The sequence below is a fragment of the Perca fluviatilis genome, chromosome 5 (genome assembly GCF_010015445.1).
Source record: "Perca fluviatilis chromosome 5, GENO_Pfluv_1.0, whole genome shotgun sequence".
Lineage (NCBI taxonomy): Eukaryota > Metazoa > Chordata > Actinopteri > Perciformes > Percidae > Perca > Perca fluviatilis.
In genome coordinates, this window is record NC_053116.1 from 27,739,994 (window position 1) to 27,759,445 (window position 19,452).

General features: G+C 40.7%; 1 protein-coding gene across 3 annotated transcripts in view; it reads right to left on the bottom strand.

The window, feature by feature from the left end:
- Nucleotides 1–1,845: 1,845 nt before the first annotated feature.
- The window catches only part of sema3h (sema domain, immunoglobulin domain (Ig), short basic domain, secreted, (semaphorin) 3H), a 62,288-nt gene continuing 44,681 nt past the window's right edge, over nucleotides 1,846–19,452 (bottom strand). Inside the window, exons 12-21 of one of the 3 annotated variants that reach the window (XM_039801752.1) lie at nucleotides 13,280–13,349; nucleotides 9,631–9,775; nucleotides 9,401–9,490; nucleotides 8,997–9,126; nucleotides 8,831–8,919; nucleotides 7,833–7,874; nucleotides 6,970–7,124; nucleotides 6,387–6,448; nucleotides 3,835–3,977; nucleotides 1,846–3,430 (exon numbers count right to left, since the gene is read on the bottom strand). In XM_039801752.1, coding sequence (XP_039657686.1) covers nucleotides 2,957–3,430; nucleotides 3,835–3,977; nucleotides 6,387–6,448; nucleotides 6,970–7,124; nucleotides 7,833–7,874; nucleotides 8,831–8,919; nucleotides 8,997–9,126; nucleotides 9,401–9,490; nucleotides 9,631–9,775; nucleotides 13,280–13,349 — 1,400 coding nt within the window. In that variant the 3' untranslated portion in view covers nucleotides 1,846–2,956. Of the gene's footprint in view, nucleotides 3,431–3,834; nucleotides 3,978–6,386; nucleotides 6,449–6,969; nucleotides 7,128–7,832; nucleotides 7,875–8,830; nucleotides 8,920–8,996; nucleotides 9,127–9,400; nucleotides 9,491–9,630; nucleotides 9,776–13,279; nucleotides 13,350–19,452 lie in introns of all 3 variants that reach the window. The other 2 variants (XM_039801751.1, XM_039801750.1) reach the window with 2 other exon arrangements.

A 19,452-nucleotide genomic window follows, 5' to 3' on the forward strand; every position in this document is an offset into this window, starting at 1 on the left:
TGATTAGTTGGTGGAAGTAATTACACATGTAGGGGAATACATATTTGTGAAAGAACAAGGTTTTTTGCTAAGAATTGACTCAAAAAATGACACAATATAGGTTTAAGGACCCAGCACGGGATGTCTTTACTCTAATATAGACAGAATTGCGTGCTCAGCATCGCTATTATGGACCGAAATGAAATATATGAAAATATGAGAGGCTGTTATAATTGAACTAAACCATGCATGTAAATGCATCGTCTTCAAGTAAACCATCCAAAATAAAGCAAAGTTTTAATTTAGTGAGAATTGTTTGCCATTCTCCTTCTCCCTCTCCATTCTCTCTGTAAACTACAGCACAGCACCGGCTGAGTTCTGATGTTTCAGGATTCGTTTCATTCGAATTTTCAATTCATTATTGTGGGAAAAATATATAAACTAGAAACAGAAAGCCATCACATTTCTGATCTTGCTGCCCCAAGCCAAAGTAGTTACTTTTAATTTTAAATGCCTGCGGGATGGGCCAGATTCTCAATTAAAAATGACCAGGATTGCAGGCAGGACTGCTCTGAATTTCTACAGGTGGGAGTGGGAAGGTGCATCAACAGAAGCAGATGGTAACAAGTACCATGCAGGCTTGAATGTGTGGGCACACAAACATACAGTACATACATACAAAGACAGACCAACACAAATGTTAAATAAGCGTCCAGTTTGTGAGACATTTTGGTTGAATTGGTTGATTTGGGAGCTTGATGCATTTCCCCAAAAATGTGCAACTTCTGAAACAAGCAGTTTCACTCCAGACTAAACAAATAAATACCACTAGGAAGAAAGTTACATAGAGGTGGAACAAGTTGTGTTCGTTTAACATTTTAACATTAAGAACAAATCACAATTTACAGCCCTGCAAAGTCACTGAAGTCGCTCAAATTCCACACACCAGACTCCATTTGACGCCAGTCCTGTTTTTGCACTTTCTCAAGTTCCATCTTTGTATAATGCTTCTTTATTATACATCGAGCCTGCTTCAAAATTTACAGCCAGATGTCATTATCATCTGGAGCTACAAGACCAGCAATATATTACTTCTTTAGTTGGGCCCATTTTGGGTCCTGAGCCGTGGGTTAAAAAACATGCATGTTCTGTACAGAGTCTCTTGCCAGTTCAATTCATACTTTGGTCCTCTTCGAAACCTGTTTCCTTGTCCATTTTGTATCAAACACGACTGATTAAAAAAAAAAAAAAGAAAAAAAAAAGCATCTTGATATTCTACACAGTTCAGTATGCTGAATTAATTACCAGTAACCAGTGACAGTAAAAACAAATTTTTATCCAATAGATAGAGAGACTCTTGAATTTCATTGGAAATATGATTTTGACCAATTCAAATATCTCTGTGTTCGGCCAAACATGTCTGGTAGTAATGACCCTGGTTAAGACTCATTAAAACCATTTAAAACAGATGTCTGGAGGAAAAAGTTCTTTTTTAAGACAAGTAACTGGAAAGGCTTGACTGTGCCTCATCTAATAGCAGCTAAACATTTATTTTTTTTACCAGAAACTTACAGAGCAAAAATGACAATTTGTAGCTCAAACTGGAGCGGATGTTGAGATGTTACTTTTGTCCTACATAGCAATAATCATATTTCCTATATCTGTACACTATACTCATGTGGGACTCCAGACAATCAGAATAGGATAGAGCATTTCTTCTGACATTATAAAACACATCAGATCCACTTTGCCTGTTTACTTTTTCCAGCACCTATACTAAGCTCTCTGTTGCGTCCAGATATGTCTGCAAACTTTACAAGCTAACACTTGTGAAGCTAAGGAGAACATAATGGCCACATCTCCTGCAGTGTGTGTGTGTGTGTATGTGTGTGTTGGTTTTGTGTGTGTGTGTGTGTGTGTGTGTGTGTACAGCTTCTACGTCCTGGGAAAGTTGATCTGTAACCTCATCAAAGCTGTCGCCCTGCTTTTCTCTGCCTTTCATCTTTGCGGTCACGGTCAGTCATTTCGCAGTAAGACCCCACCTATCTGAAGACACCAGTAGAACTCTCCCTGAAAGTGAACTGTTGGTATATTTCCATTTCGGGGGAAAAGATGCATAATACATTGCTACTATAATACAGTGCTATTTACTGATATTCACAACCTACAGTTAATAATTACCTTCTCAAAACCCTTTAATTAACTATCACTGCTTATTGTTTTCCAAAAAACACCTACATCACAGAGAACATTTAAACATTTTGTTTGGAAAATGCTGCTTGCAACTGCAATACCATAACTTTGAGAAACATATTCGAAATCTCAAGCGTCTTTCATGTTTCTGTGAGATGCTTTTCAAAGCATACAGAATTTAATAAAAACCAGCATCTGCCTGGAAGGTACGAAATCAATCTAAACACATCTGCTTTGGAGAATAATTGGCAGTGTGTATGTGATTTATAATCAAGCCACCAGTATGGTCCTTAAAAGCAGCACTCAGTTCAGAGGGGTTGGATGATTTTTCAAATGCTGAATATCTACTATTGGAATTTTTTCTTCTCTGTAGAGGCTCCAAATCCAAAACATGCTCTGCCATGTCCTTGTCACAACACAGACTCAGTTACACTGAGTGATCTGGGTGTGCGGTTCATCCTTCATTCAACATGCTACGCAGCCTAAGGTTCTACTTTTTCCTTTTTATTCACAAGTCTTTTGTCCTCCTGTACATACTTCAGTTTGTTTGTGTGTAGCTTAGTTTGAAAGTTTGTCACTATAATGAAAGGATTCCTTTTTTTTTTTGTAGATAAGTGCATGCGCATATCAAAGTCTCTGTACATACAGTATGTGTGTGTCTCAGTGTATAAGTTAAGTGTGTGTACATGTGTGTGTCTTAGTGTGGATGTTATCATAAGTGTGTGTGTGTGTGTGTGTGTGTGTTTATGTCACTGAAAATCCGCCCTCCTGTTCAGCGACACATTCAAGCGCTCCTCGGTGCCCTTTGCTGCGGCTTGCTCCTGCTCTTCCTCCCCGCTGCTCTTCCTCCCCCACCACCTCCACCTCCTCCTCCTCCTCCTCTTCCTCCCCCGTGCTTGTGCCTCTCCCCCTTCTCTTTCTCCTTGTTCGGCTTCACCAGGATGTCACTGTGGCGACGGTGGTTGCGTGGGGGGCGGTAACCTAGCGCCCGGCAATGCTGGCCGAGGTTTCCAGGGTGAATCAGCGCCATCACGTCCTCGTACCACGGCTGGGTCCCTGCGCTCTGATAAGACGAGGTGGACCAGGAAGCGAGGAGGCGATTGGCTGAGGGGCTCCAGACGGCGAGGCGGACAGTGACGGCGGTCCAGTGGTAGCCGTGCTCTTCCACCTGGCAGTGGTAGACGCCGGCGTGAGACAGCTCAGCTTGACGAATCAGGACGCCCCGCTCAATCACTACCAGCTGGTCACCTGTTGCCAACTGGAAGGAGAGAGAGAGAGAGAGAGAGAGAGAGAGAGAGAGAGAGAGAGAGAGAGAGAGAGAGAGAGAGAGAGATCAGATGCTGAGCATTTGTGTTTTTGGCAGTCTGGCTAATGTCCATAAATTAGTGATGAGGGACTTGTGGATGACACTGCTGTCAAAACAAAAAAACAAAGTTATACACGTGTAAGGTACTCTGCTCTGTCTTTGCAATTATTGGCAGTCGCTGTATTGGAAGACAGGGGTGCTACCTGCATTTTAAATTGAAGTAGATGGGTGGTACTGGAAACTTTAGAGAATTTAATAGGAGTTGGGCAAAGTTGATATCCTCCAGTATTTATGTTCTTTATTTAACAAACAAAAGGATTACAATAAAACGTGTGTGTGTGTGTGTGTGTGTGTACCTGGTTTAGTTCCGGACTGTTCTCTCCAGCCTGTTTGTACCAGGTAACAGCAGCGTGTCTGGATCGTGGCAGACACTCCAGGTAGGTGCTGTTGCCCTCGGCAACCATCATCATCCTCTGCTCCGCCTCCACCTGCAGCCCGGCTGAATGTCAGCAAGGGAAAGATGTGACTGATTACACATTTTGATTATAAATAAAGTTTTTTTTGTTAAATTTAAATTTTTTGCTCCCCAAGAACTGTCTCTTTCATTTCAGAGTTTATCTGGATCAAGGTTCTAAGAATGGAGGGTGTTGTATGTTGTGCTGATTGATGATGACAGTAACATATTCAATCATATATTTGTTATTTTGGGATATATACAGTACAGGCCAAAAGTTTGGACACACCTCATTCAATGCGTTTTCTTTATTTTCATGACTATTTACATTGTAGATTCTCACTGAAGGCATCAAATCTATGAATGAACACATTGAATGAATGAATTATGTACTTAACAAAAAAGTGTGAAATAACTGAAAACGTCTTATATTTTAGATTCCTCAAAGTAGCCACCCTTTGCTTTTTTGATAGCGCTGCAAACCCTTGGTGTTCTCTCAATGAGCTTCATGAGGTAGTCACCTGAAATGGTTTTCATTCACAGGTGTGCCTTGTCAGGGTTACTTAGTGGAATTTTTTCCCTTATTAATGGGGTTGGGACCATCAGTTGTGTTGTGCAGAAGTCAGGTTGATACACAGCCGACAGCCCTATTGGACAACTGTTAGAATTCATATTAGGGCAAGAACCAATCAGCTAAGTAAAGAGAAACGAGTGGCCATAATTACTTTAACAAATGAAGGTCAGTCAGTCCGGAAAATTGCGAAAACTTTGAATGTGTCCCAAAGTGCAGTCGCAAAAACCATCAAGCGCTACAACGAAACTGGCTCACATGAGGACCGCCCCAGGAAAGGAAGACCAAGGGTCACCTCTGCTGCTGAGGATGTTCATCCGAGTCATCAGCCTCAGAAATCGCAAGTTAACAGCAGCTCAGATTAGAGACCAGATGAATGCCACACAAAGTTCTAGCAGCAGACACATCTCTAGAACAACTGTTAAGAGGAGACTGCGCGAATCAGGCCTTCATGGTCAAATAGCTGCTAGAAAACCACTGCTAAGGAGAGGCAACAAGCAGAAGAGATATGTTTGGGCCAAGGCCCCGTTTACACGAAGGGAAGACGCAGATATTTTCCTGCAGTTTGGCCTCTCATTTACACAAAAGCCCAGTTTTTATCACAGAAAACGATTATTTCTAAAAACTCCGGCCAAAGTGGAGATTTTTGAAATCTTCGTTTGCACGTTTGCATGTAAACTGAGACAAACGGAGGTTTAGGCAGCTGAGAGAGAGAAAGAGGACGTGATTAGTTGCTATTGTTGCTATTGTCGGGATTCTGATTGGCTAACGTGGGCTTGAGCTTCTCGTTACACTGCCACCTACAGGTTTGGCACGCTCTTGACTGCATTGACGGCATATATACATGGGTACATATAAACGAACTTTTCTGAAAACCTAGAGGTTGAAATGTCTGTTTATGAAAATAGCCGGCCACGTGTAAACGTAGCACAAGAAACACAAGGAATGGACATTAGACCAGTGGAAATCTGTGCTTTGGTCTGATGAGTCAAATTTGAGATCTTTGGTTCCAACCGCTGTGTCTTTGTGCGATGCAGAAAAGGTGAACGGATGGATTCTACATGCCTGGTTCCCACCGTGAAGAATGGAGGAGGAAGTGTGATGGTGTGGGGGTGCTTTGCTGGTGACACTGTTGAGGATTTATTCAAATTTGAAGGCATACTACCACAGCATCCTGCAGCGACATGCCATCCCATCCAGTTTGCTTTTAGTTGGACCATAATTTATTTTTCAACAGGAAAATGACCCCAAACACACCTCCAGGCTGTGTAAGGGCTATTTGACCAAGAAGGAGAGTGATGGAGTGCTGCGCCAGATGACCTGGCCTTCACAGTCACCGGACCTGAACCCAATCGAGATGGTTTGGGGTGAGCTGGACTGCAGAGTGAAGGCAAAAGGGCCAGCAAGTGCTAAGCATCTCTGGGAACTCCTTCAAGACTGTTGGAAAACCATTTCAGGGGACTATCTCTTGAAGCTCATCAAGAGAATGCCAAGAGTGTGCAAAGCAGTAATCCGAGCAAAGGGTGGCTACTTTGAAGAAACTAGAATATAAGACATGTTTTCAGTTATTTCACACTTTTTTGTTAAGTACATAATTCCACGTGTTCATTCATAGTTTTGATGCCTTCAGTGAGAATCTACAACGTAAATAGTCATGAAAATAAAGGAAACGCATTGAATGAGAAGGTGTGTCCAAACTTTTGGCCTGTATTGTACATCAAATTGACTAGAATGTTGTAACTAGTTTCATCTAAATGTATCTTATTGTAGCGGAGGCATTATTAAAATGTTACAGTAATTGCCCGCCAAAGGTTACACCATGTTAATTGTGTCTGTAAGCACTGCTGAATGAACCAATACTTTACAGTAAATTAGCTTCTCACCTCCCTGTCTGACACACTGAGTTAGCGGATCCTCATCCTCCCCTAAGTGACGAGCATTCCTTCTGTAGAGAAAAAGACAGTAAACAAAGACTTACAACCTGCTAGTCGCTCAAGAGGTTGCAATGTTTATTACACCCTGTAGTGTGGAAGTGTTTGACTTAACGAACAATACACAGACATAGTAATAATAAGGTTTAATCCACTTAACATTATTGGATTTGTATGTGTGCACAGTAGAAATGTTGGCTGATGGTGGCACTAGAGGAGAGGTCAGGGCGTCACCAAAAACATCCTCATTTGCAAGTTTCATGTAAATATGTCCATCTGTCATACTTTGTAATGGAAAAGTGTTGGTCAAGTGGAAAGAATGCTTACAATTCGATCAGTAACATTTTAGTTCAAATGTAATTTGAGCCACATTTCAAACTATCAACAAATGTGGTTAAAATCTGATTTGAGAAGATCAATTCCATGTGTTTGTCCTTTCCTATTCAGACTTTAGTGAATCTTTTTAACTTGTGAGATATGCTACATAGCCAGAAAAATGTTGTTTGGATGAACAGATCAAATTTGTCGTCTCTACCTGCGTACGGTGGGCATGAAGGGGCTGCAGGCGTGTCCGTCCCAGGTGCAGTATGGGTCCCTGGCCAGGCAGCACTCAGCACAGGCCTGGCCGTACAGCTCACACTGGTACAGGGCCAGCTGGGACACACCCTCCCTGGAGCCCACAAACAACCACTGCTAGAGGAGGAGGAGGAGGAGGAGGAGGAGGAAAGGAAGAGGGGCATGAAATATAGAGATAGAGGAGAAAACAATGGGCAACAGGGGGAAGGAGGAGACAGAGTAAAGGATGGTCGGTGAAGAGGGAAGGAGGAATGGAAGTAGGAAAGGAGGAGAGTAAAAAATGAAGGAGAGCCAAGAGAGAAAGAGGACATTTAGTTTGCTCCCATACAACAGTGATACATTGACAATCAACAGCTAAACCAGATACATCTTCACTCTCTGAGTCATACATCCAACTCGCACTGTAACAATGTCACTGTGTGACCACAGGGAGTGTGTGTGTGTATGTGTGTGTGTCTGTGAGAGAGAGGGAGAAACATGGTGATGCTTGCTTTTAATAATCTTGACGTGTGTATGTGTGTGTTCACCAGCTTTTATTTTTATTTTATGAAACCCAGACTATTTTAATAATGCAAAGTGTATTTCTGTGTGTGTGTGTGTGCGTGTGTGTGTGTGTGTATGTGTGTGTGTGTGTATGTATGTGTGGCATCTCTTCATTACTGCACCCACTGAAGTAGAGTAACCATAGCAACTGGTGATGAAGTCTTTGGAGATACAAGGTGGAGAGATGAGTGATAAGTGTGATGTTGTGCATGTTCGTGTGTGTGTGTAGGGGAGTTTGGAAGTTTGAAAGTGAGTTTCTGTCTGTCTCTCATTTGTTACCTTTTTCTTTGAGAGTGTCATGGCTGTCACAGGTGATTTGTGCTGTGAGGAAGAGAGAAAAGAAATCCAGTTCAAATTGAGACAAACAAGAAAAGAAACTGTCGCACTCAGATACACAGACAGATAGACAGACAGATAGATAGATAAATAGATAGATAGATAGATAGATAGATAGATAGATAGATAGATAGATAGATAGATAGACAGATAGACAGACAGATAGATAGATAAATAGATAGATAGATAGATAGATAGATAGATAAAAGAGAGGGTCAACTTACACTATTTCTACTGACAAAATAAGGCATTTGTCTAAACAGCTTTGGGAGCAGCTGCAAACCACAATTATTTTAAACATTTTAAAATAATTAGGAGAGCTAATCTCAATCTGGTAATCATCCATATCATTTCAAATGGGTTTCACAATGCACATACTTTACAATAGAGAGCAGAAAAAAACAAACTCAGACCTCAGACAAAGAAATCTAAACCACATCAGAGAGTTTAAGAGTCAATACAGAGTTTTTCATGAATTTGAGCCTCCAGTGGAATTAATATTGAGCTGAACTGGGAATATTGTGAACTGTGGTTGCAGGAAAATATATTTTTTTTACAGTCTAACACGATAACTATGTGCAGCTGTAGAATTTTATGCTACATTTTTGAGTCTTGGTAAGTAACAAGTCTTGGATAAAAGCATTTGCTACATTTCATGTGTAGCTATTGGTTTCCAAGCTATTATTTTCATATTTTATGAACAGTAGGTTTGTATTTTGTAGTAGTGAACATCATGAGAAAAGATCAGATCAGGTTTGAAGAGTCTGATGTTTGATTTTCGTACAATAAAGGAAATGGATGGACAGTGGACACCAAAGGCTGCATGAAGGGCAGCATAAAATACATTAAAAAAAATCTGAAACACAACAACTAATACATTTGCAGAATAATTAGCTGGTATGCAAAGTGCACAGTACTCAAGTGTATAATAAATAAAATACCTGAAAGACCTGCAGCTGCTCCAGAGTGACCTCCTGACTCTGACCGTGTTCTCTGGGCAGATGGATGGCCTTCAGCACCAGGCCTGAGTCTGCAGAAATAAACCATTATTGTGAAACAACATACAACATACACATTGGGAGTAAAGATCCACTGCACACACTCTACCTGTGCCGATAAACAGGACGTCGTAGGTGCCGTCCACGGCCTCCACTCTGTCCACCAGCAGTTTGCTGAACTTGTAGTGAACACCCACTCTGACCAGGAGGGGGCGCTCTCCCAGCGGCAGCACGTTTTCCTAAAACATTGTGACAGTTTAGGGTTTTCATTTTCAGATTTAGATTTTACATGTGAATGAACAATGCCATTTATTTGATTGTGTTTTTGTTAAATCATTTTCGTAAGCGTTGCGACTGGTGTCCCTTTGGTGAGGACTGACGGCTGATTTAATATCTTAATTTTGCTTTAGAATTGGAATAAATAGAGTGTGCTTGACCCCTCTGTAAAATATTCCACTGTCTAATTAAATCAGATTGGTGTAATTAAAAAAAAAGGTGAAATATCAGCCGAACCTGCAGCAGCGGGTGAGTCCTGCTGAAAAAGATGACGTCGTCAGGATACTCTCTGGTCGAGCTGTAACTTCCATATGTGCTGCTGGGACACTGAGAGAGAGAGATAAATAAAGAAACAGAGAAAAAGAAAAGGATAAGAATGTTTGGAAGACAATGAGAAATATTTGTTCAATACGTGTGATGTAGTTCAACTTAAAAACAATTGCCTGAATGAGTTTTGAGTAACTTACAGTTCCTGGTCGCGGGTAGGGCACCTTGCCTGTAAACTCTGCCCACTTATACTGAGGCCCCTCCTTATGAAGGAAGTTTCCCTTGAAAGCCCGAACCACATCCTCCATTCGGTAAACGCACACTGCTGAACCATTCAGGATATCGCTGCGGATAGACAAGAAAGAAAGGAGAACTGTCATTCATCACAGTCAAACTCATATATAATCTTTCCATTTGTTATTCCTCCAGCGTACATGAATAAACACATACACTGAGTATGTCTTTGATGAATTCACTCAGCGAGTTGCAATGGTCTTAAAGCAGCAAATTAAATAATGAAGTGATATACTGTATGTACTGTATGAAGAGCTGTGAGTCATTGTGGCTTTTCAGCTTGAACGCATCAATTCACTGAATGTGGTCCAACCCAAAGTCCAGCTTGGATGAATGTGCTGCTTTCAGCACATCAGTCCCCACCCCAACACATCCCATCCACTGTGGTTAAGATCATGGTTAAGATTTTGGCTAAGTGTATCTGAATTACAGATTCCAGTTGAGTTTGACAAGCAGAGCCGCCCAGAAACAGAACAGATAGAAAGACAGTGTTGTGATATTTTAGGATGGTTTCCTTCAGCTCAGATGGCTGACACATCGCAGTATGTTTAGTCTAATTTTCTCTGGAGGGAAGCTTCTTTTCGCCCCTTCTCAGAAAGGTCAGAGGTCTCTGTAGCTGGTATGGATTTTAGTTGCTCAATGGCACTTCAGAAAGGATAAAGTCTTTCAACATGACCTTTGTCTATATCCATGACCTTCCACTTTCGGGATTGCTCCGTTGCCGATAGAAATTCCGATTTCGCTCATTTAGGCCGGATATCCGTTGCCTTGGGCTTCCTTTGTGTTGGAAATCCTCTGCAGCACCGCGAGCAGGAAGGTCTGGCAAAGCGAGTCTAACATGACCTTAAAACCCTGCCACTTTTGGTGAATTTGTATGTAAAGTGACTTAACAGAGGAAACCCACATAACAATGTTCGAATATGCTTATTTAAAGATGCCAAACAACATTGAGATGCCTATTTCTCCCACGTTTTCTAGTATATATGTACTTTTCTAACAATATGGAGAAACTTACAAACAAACAACCTATCCGTTCCCTTCAACTAATCTGAAAACTAATCAAAAAACGACGAAACCTCGCAGCGAGCAGCTTCATTTTCTGTAGAAATATTATCACTGGTCTTAGATAGCATGTGTGATGGGCGAGAATCCAAACATGTGGACAGAAGGAGCTCAAGCATAGCTGCTAAATTCTTACTAATCAGTGTAATTTCAATTCCTCACATTTTGTAATTAATGGACCAGTTATGTATAGTATCTCAGATGAAATTCCCAAACAAACAAAGGAATGGTATGAATGAATAAGTTAATAAATGAGCATACATATAAATCAGTGAATGAAAAAAATTAAATAAACACACGCTTCTCCAAAACAGCAATGTACAAAAAATAAATAAATATATATATACAGTATATATATATATTACATGTAATACATGTAGATTGTCAATTAAAGTAAGTAATGATCCAGTGAAAAACTAAATGATACAAGCAAATAACAGAGGACAGATCCTACACTACAGCCTACACTCACTTGACTTCATCACAGGGGACAAAAACCTCTGTGTGTGCAATCATCAGTGAACCAGAAAGAGAAGTTTCCATTCAATGAATGACGTTTCTGCAGACTGCAGTTCTGTGGTCGGGACCCCACCCTGGGTGATGCTTTGGATTTCTGTCCATTCCCCGCTGAGATTCCAGACACTTTCCAAAACCCAGAAACAGAGCAACTCCCTGCTGTAAAGCTCTGGCGTCCGCCTCAGAAACTGGGTTATTCTCAGAGCATGTGGTGCCGTCAGTAAATTTGGAGGAAATGAGAAACTGCAGGCATTTTTACTTTGCTCACTCATTCATTTGTTCTGGCTTTTCCTCATTTTATATTCCCTGCTACTTTATTTCAGCCGGTGCCTATTTTTTAGTATAATTGTATCTATTCACCTGTTACCTGTCTTTCAGTCTTAATGAGAGCCTCTTTTTTTGAGTACCAGACTTTATTTCAATCCATCTGTCTGTCTGTCTTCTGTCTTGCAGTTCTATATGTTTGTGTCATTGCTCTGTCTCCAAAGGAGACACTGTTATGACTGTCTCTTAACAAGATGCGGGCAAATTACCATTTTGGAGATAGTAACAGAAAGCATATGGACTCCAATCAAACCATTTTCAGTGCTGCTTCATAGTTTCCATGTTTTGACATGGTTTTTAATAAAGTCTGTAGTTGCACAGGGTTTTGTTGTTCTGGTTTGACCATGCAAATTGTATTTTGCAATTTGTCTTCATGTTTTTTTTCAAAATCTTTCGTTCTTGAAGTTTCCTGCAGCCTCCTCAAGAAGAGATCTCAGTGAGAAACTCTGATTGAAAGGAAAATAAATGAATAACTTGCTGTTAAACAGTCAGAGCACTGATGATGATGTTGATATGATGATGAAGGCTCAAATGAGCTCCATTTCGTTAACACAAATGAATGTGTTTCATTAATGAGTCACAGTGTGACGGAAGACACTGCGACCTGTGTCTATCAAGGTTCAAGTTCAAGGCTCCTTATTGTTCATGTGCACAACAATAACACGTTGTATCTCACAGTATGTGACATCATCTCTGGGTCACACGTTACAGTGTGTCGTCACATGTCACAGATTCTCTCTCGACTGCGTTATTATCTTATCGAGAAGGTTTTTTTTCTAACTACTAACTTTTATAGCTACTGTAATTCTTCATATGGTAACATACACCAGTTTCATGTAAAATTAAAAAAAAAAAACAGGTTCACTATTTTGTATACAAAATGGCATGTTTTAAATAGTCCTTTCATAGAGCAGTAATATTTATCCTAAAATAAATTCCATCTGTCTGTTGTGGATTATTGAATAGGTGTCAGGTCAGTGGTGGGAAATCTTCTCAGCATGAATCATCATTAACTAAAACGTCACAATCAACTCCACTGTCAGCTGCAGTTTAATTCAAAGCATTGGTTTTTAGCTAATAAAGTTCCTTTAAACTTCATTTACACAGCTACGGAGGCTAATGCTGCCACTTGGGGCCCAACAAAGTGCAAAGTTGCGTAATATAGCTTTAACCAAGAAGCTAGAATTTCATCCACCACGATCAATGTTTGATTTTAATTTAAGATTTTTAACAATGAGTGATATCATATAGTATACATTTATCCCATTTACACCTGAGGCTCAACTGGAGCTGTTGGGGGTTAAATGCTTTCTCTTGTCTTCTCTTCCACTCTTCTGAACTCTGGAGTTCTTTATTTCACACACAAATAAGGGTTCTGCTGTCCTGCACTGTAGCACATATCAGCTGAGCCTAAATATATCTGCAGGGGTTGTTAATCAATACCAATGACTCAATGCATTTTTCTTTCACTATAAACAATCTCTGTAGGAATGAAAACTCTCCACCCAGTGGAATTTGAAAACACTCATAGTGCCTCCCACCCACCATCATACTGGCACTTTCAACTCTTAAACAAGCGTGCACAGATTACTAAATACCATTTAAAGTCAGTGTAGTATATTCCCTTGTGTTCCGCCTTACAGAAGTACATACCTAGAGGTGGTAAACACGCCGTAGATGAGAGGGTTCTTTTTGTCTTTCGCCTGGAGGATAAAGATGTCTTCTGGATTGAGGGAACAAGGAAAGGAGGGAGAGTTCAGGAAAAGGAGCATAAGGATAAAAAGAAGCAAAACATTAGTTAAGCCAGAGTAAAATCATAACAGTGTCTGAACTACTGAAGAAATTTTGATTAATGTTGCACCTGCATGTGAATGAGTGTGAGTGTGTGTGTGTGCGTGTGTGTGTGTGTGTGTGTGTGTGTGTGTGTGTGTGTGTGTGTGTGTGTGTGTGTGTGTGTGTGTGCGCGCATCTATCAGTCTGACTGTGTGACTAATATCGTCGGGCGTGCTGGCAGCATGGCTGACTGGCTGTTTGTAATGAATCTGTAGCCATTAATAACCAGCCACAGTGGGAGAGCTGAACGCAGAGTCCGCCACAGGAGAACGAAACCTGCTGTCATACACACACACACACTATCACCACGCCTCAGTTCACCACGCCTTCACTCTCCATTTGAAACACAGCCAATCACAGCATTTCATACATTTTTTCTCACTCGGACTGCGGCCCCTCACACAGCGCAATCAGGTGGAGTGAGGATTTTTTGCTCTCTCCATCTGTCTGTCTTTAGAACCTGATGTCTCAGACACCATTGGCATTATCGATTATTAAATGGTGTTCTGGCATTTGAGAAATTACACTGATTGGATCCTTGGCAATGTTTATATTTATATATAACAAGATATATCATATACCAAATGTCTAATCTTGACAAAGTTTAAAGAGAAAATAAATCTTTGTGTTGCAACTTTGATGAGTGACACTAATTAAAGCTCTATGTACTAACGTGACACAATAGCAACACTCTGGAAAACAAATAATTCACTATCAATTAGCTACAACACTGGAAAAAAATTAATTCACTATAAAAGATTAATCACATACAGTTTAATTGAGTTTTTGACCACGAGTGGCACTGTGGAATAATGCTTTGCTGAGTGTGTCCCCATTTTGTTTGTATCTTGTAAACATCTGCATAAAAAAAAAAAAATTTAAAACGATAAAAAGAGGTGCCTGACAACACAATAATGTGTAACAAATAAAGCAAACTGTTGTTCCATAAAATCCATATCCTGTGGTTAAAAAAAAAAACAAGAAATCAAAAAAATACCTTTTAAAAGTCTCTGATTTACAAACTCGCTAACAAGCATGTATATGTAACTGCATTTGTTTTACAAGAAAACTCCACGGGGTGTGTGCAGTGTTTCTGAATTTGAAAAGGCCGAACTCCTTTCCTTCCAGTTCAGTGAACACAAAACCAGTCCATAAATCCAGCCATCCTCACAATACACCCTGAGTGGTCAAATTGAGGCCATTTAACCTTAGCACAGACACTACTCGTCCAACTTTGACAAATTGTGATGAATTTTGGATGTGCGTTCTTGTGTTTAAAAAACCTTACACTGATGCATGGTCTTGAAATGTTCAACATTTTTGTCCTCATATTTCTGGTGTTGCTCAACGTATTATTCAGTTGTCTGCTGTCACAGCACAGACGAGGCCTTGATTTTCACTGTTTCGCAGGTTTTGTTTTGTTTTGCACTTTTGTCTAACAATAAGAGTTGGGAATGTTTTTATCATATCACAACGATGGAGAACAGAGCCTTTGTTTTCTGGGTGGCATACTGTGATAGTCTATAAATACATGACTCGGCTCTGAAGTTACAGTGGGACTATTAACTAAAAGTCTTAGCAACTCTATAAAAAGGTTTTTATAGAGTAGTCAGGGTGATGTTGAGATACAAAAAGTGTGGCAACCTTTGCAGCAATAAAGGATGAAAAGGGATGTTCAAAACAAGGTTTGGATGAGACAGAGATGTTGTTGTGGTGACGGAGACAGCGAAGCGTATCACTGTTCCCACATTCCTGACGTTACTGCTGCTTCAGATGGCCTCCATGGAACTACAGCCCTGCAGGAAGCCTAATCTCATCACACACACACACACACACACACACACACACACACACACATACACCTGCCACACACAGTAAAGGAGTGGGGAGCATATACACATCAAACAAAGAGAAATGAAAGCATGTGTGGCCACATGCATGCACCCACACACACCAAACTGCAGGGACCACAGTCGAACACACGCTGATACTGTACGCATAGACACGCATACCCCCCCCTTAGGGCAGAGCAGAGAGGAATATGGGTAGTCTGCAGCCTGCAGCGTACACATTGCTCACTCCATCCCTTATTTGATGTATCACTCCTTTACTCTTAAGTTTTCTTTAGCTTATGTGTGCCGTTATCTCTCTTTACTTTCGTTCCTGTCCTCTATCACTCCTTACCATATTTTACTCATACTGTAAATCATTCCTCATTTTTTTCCCCAACCTCCTCTTCTCCTCCTCTTTTTACATTTCTAGCTAGTTTTCTTTCATGCTCACATCTCTCTCTCTTCAACTCTCTTCAAAATCTCTCTCTCTTCAACTATTTTCTTTTTTCTCGCCTTCTACTTGTCTTAAAGTTTTTTTTATGGCAGTTTTGCTTTATTACTCCAGATGATATATATGCTCTTTGGTGAATGCTTTCATCCAAAGCACCTCAACGTTTTCTCCAAGGAAGGGATGAGCCAGACTCAAAGGGAGCGCATCGGAAGATATACATCTAAACCTGCAGAGCTGAGTTTTAAAGTCACACAGCCAGTCTGGTGGAAGCCATTTCTGTCTCCCTTTAAACCTGGTGGGAACATGTTTATCGGGTGATCTGAATGGGTTCTGATAGAGCAAAAGAAACCAATAAAATCCATTTGTAAGTGCACCCAAATATGCACTCAAACTCTAATTATCCAAATCACATCTACAGAGGTGGTCAGAGCCATATTTGGCCACATTTCCGATAAAGTGGTGATGCAGTTTGTCTGCAGGACACGTTTGAGTTGTGGTATGGTCAATAAACCTTCATGTGCAGAGGTGAAGATCAAGGAAACAAGAAAAAAAGATGCAGCCAAGTTTAGAGAGATACAGTAAACAGGGACCTAAGCTCCCATAAGTATGACAGATGTGTTTACTTTCAAAGCATAAGAACACTAATATCCCAGAAGTGCATTACAGCCATGTGAGTCCTGATGACACGTAGGTTAGGTTGGGCTAGATGTGGTTGAAAAGTGAAGTGAGTTTTTTTTGTTTTGTTAAATGTCTAGGTTACATGTTTAGCAGATGCCCTTATGCAGAGCAACGTACAACAAGACAAAACTATCAAATAAAACCATTCCAGTAATTGCTAAAGTAACTTTAGCATAAATAAGACCCTTTAATGGATTCTCCAGAACAGGCCTTTTTTTTTAAGTACACAGTATACAGAAATTTATATTTTCCCTAAATGGTTGACAGGTTGAGTTGAGAAGCCTTTTTTTTTTTTTTTTTAGCTGCACAATTGTAAACAGAACAATGCAGGAATAACAAAATGGCAGGCTATAAACCTTTACAAACCAAGTCTTATTTCAAAACTACTTAACTAATTAAAACCAGAGAGAGGTGGAAACAGAGCAGTGGAAAACAGAATACAGTGACTGGTTTCTGTTTGCTGCTCTTGTGCTGACTGTTACTGAAGTCTGCTAAACTACTTTTGAACCTGATGTGTACGACTTCCTCTACTCTCTCCCAGTGATAATGTTTATAAAAACCAAAAGATATCTATAGATGAGAAAAAGCATGAAGCACAAAAACATGAAAGAATAAAATATTGAACCAACACCAGAATATAGTATAATAATACACGCATGTACTAGGCACAGTGGTGCTTTGAGCTAAATGCTAATGTCGGCATGCTTACCTGCTCACACTGACAATGCTGATGTTCAGCAGGTACATTGTCGTCCTCCATCTTAGTTCAGCGTGTTAGCATGCTAACATTTGCTAATTTGCACCAAAAACAAACTGAAGCTGACAGGAACATCATTCGTTTTTTTGTCATGGACAAAGTGACATTTTGACCTGTTAGTAGTGCTAGGCAAAGAGTTAAGGGATCACCAACGTGACTGCATATCATCCTGAGGGGGACATTAATGTTTGCACCAAATGTCATGCCAATCCATTTAATAATTGTTGAGAAATTTCATTCTGGAACAAAGTGGACCAACACTGACATGCATGCCTCCAGCTTGGCTAAAAATACTCCAAAAACAAAAGTAAAAACCTGTAATCATTCGCTGGCAAGGGAAAGAGAAATCTCAATTTACTGTGTATAACGAGATGTTTTAAAGCCAGGTAGAAAGGAGGCCACACAGCGTGTAAATGTAAACATGCTCATTTCAATATTTGAAGTGCTGCTTAAACTTAACACGAACTTCGGTAAAGCCTGGAGGGAAAAACTCTGAATCCCTGACTTGTGCTTGAAAGTTAGTCAGTGTCTCTTTCTTCTCAGCACCTCACTCACCTGTGCATTGAGCTTCAAATGAAAACAAAGTTAAACTTTGTCAGAGGCAGCCAGAACAACATTTTTCTTTTTCAGACTTTGAAGAAGACGTCTCAGTTATTTACAGCTCAGCTCGGCATCAAATTCACTCTTATCTCTCCGTGACAACAGTTTAAATCACACCTGATTTAGTGCCGTTTCACCTTGCTTCTTACATCTACCGTAAGTTTGATTTATTAAGCTGTGGGGACATTAATGTCATTAATCTTTAATGGGGGGAGGGAAAGCAAAGCATGCACACATTCATCACAAACACTGAGTGCAGGATATATGAGGCCAATCTGCTTCTGTCTGCAAAGTTATCTGACCATGTGAGTCTAGGTGAACTTCAGATCATTTTTCAAGTTGAAGCAGGAAGGTGTGCAGACTCTAAGTTCTAAAATATGTGAAACAATTCATCTGAATCATGTCACGGTTTCAGGAAACATATTCATGCCTTCTTTTTTCTCTCTCTCCTCTGATCTTTTTAACCACATCTCGTTTCTCTCCAACATCGTTCTGTGCTTCTTTTCTCTGAATCTTCTTCTCGTCTTTTCTTTCTGTCTCTTTGTCTTTTCATCAGGTGATCATCCCTCGTCACTTTCCGCTCAAATCCACCTGGACTTCCCAGGATGCCTCTGGGTGTCTCTCATTCCCTTTTTTTCTCACTTTCGCCGCCCCTCCCAGTCTCCATCCCTCCCTCCCGCTATCTCTCCGTCCCTCCATCTCCCCGTCCATCTGTCTGTCTGGCCTATTTTCTCCGGAGGATTGTTCTTGAGTCTTTTCTCTAAACAAAAAGCGGCTGTGTTCCCCTGAGGGAAGATAGTCTTGTCTAGCCTGTAGACCTGCAGCCTCTGCCTCTATCTTCCTCCTCCTAATTGTCTGGCCATAGCCCCCCAGGCGCACACCCCTATCCTCCTCATTTCTCTGCTGTTCCCTCTTTCCCTCCCTCTCTGCCCAGCCACCCTGAATGCCAACATCCACCTCCTCCCTTTGTCATCTTTCTGACCACACTCCCTGTCTTTATTTCCTCCACGCCATCTTATAGTAATTTGCCAATAATAGCCCTGCCTCCATCTTGTCTGGTTCTTTAACCCCCTCGGCTATTGGCCCGATTCCTTCTGCCACTGCACCCTTTTTCTCTGTGACACATTTCTCCCCCTCCAGCCACTGCTGTTATCCCTATCCTGATGTATCTCTCAATTTTAACATTTATGTCCAGACTGAGATATCCATTTGGAAGATGCCTACTCTTCCAATGTGGCAATGAAGGACATTTTCACTTGGTGGCAAATGTCATTGTCTGGATACCTTTTGTCTCAGGATACAATTGATAGTATTGTTCAGAGTTATTGACCAGCAAATCAAAAAAAAAAAAAAAAAAAAAAAAAAATAAAAAAATGAGATAATCACCATATCATGTATCAATTTGCTCACTAAGTCCATTAGAAAAAGCATTAATATGGCTCTTGGCTAAACCAATCATTTACATTAAGTAGGCTATGACTATGACATTGTAAAGTGTGTCAAAATCAATAACTCATGCCAACTGCATCTCCTAAAGAAACCCTACATCTCCTCCTTGTTGTTTTCTCCTCTCTCCCCTCCCTCCTCTCCTCATGATCTGCTCCATCCTTCCCTATTAACCCCATTCCACTCCTTCCCTCCCGTCTTCCTCCCACTGGCCCCTAACACCCTTTTA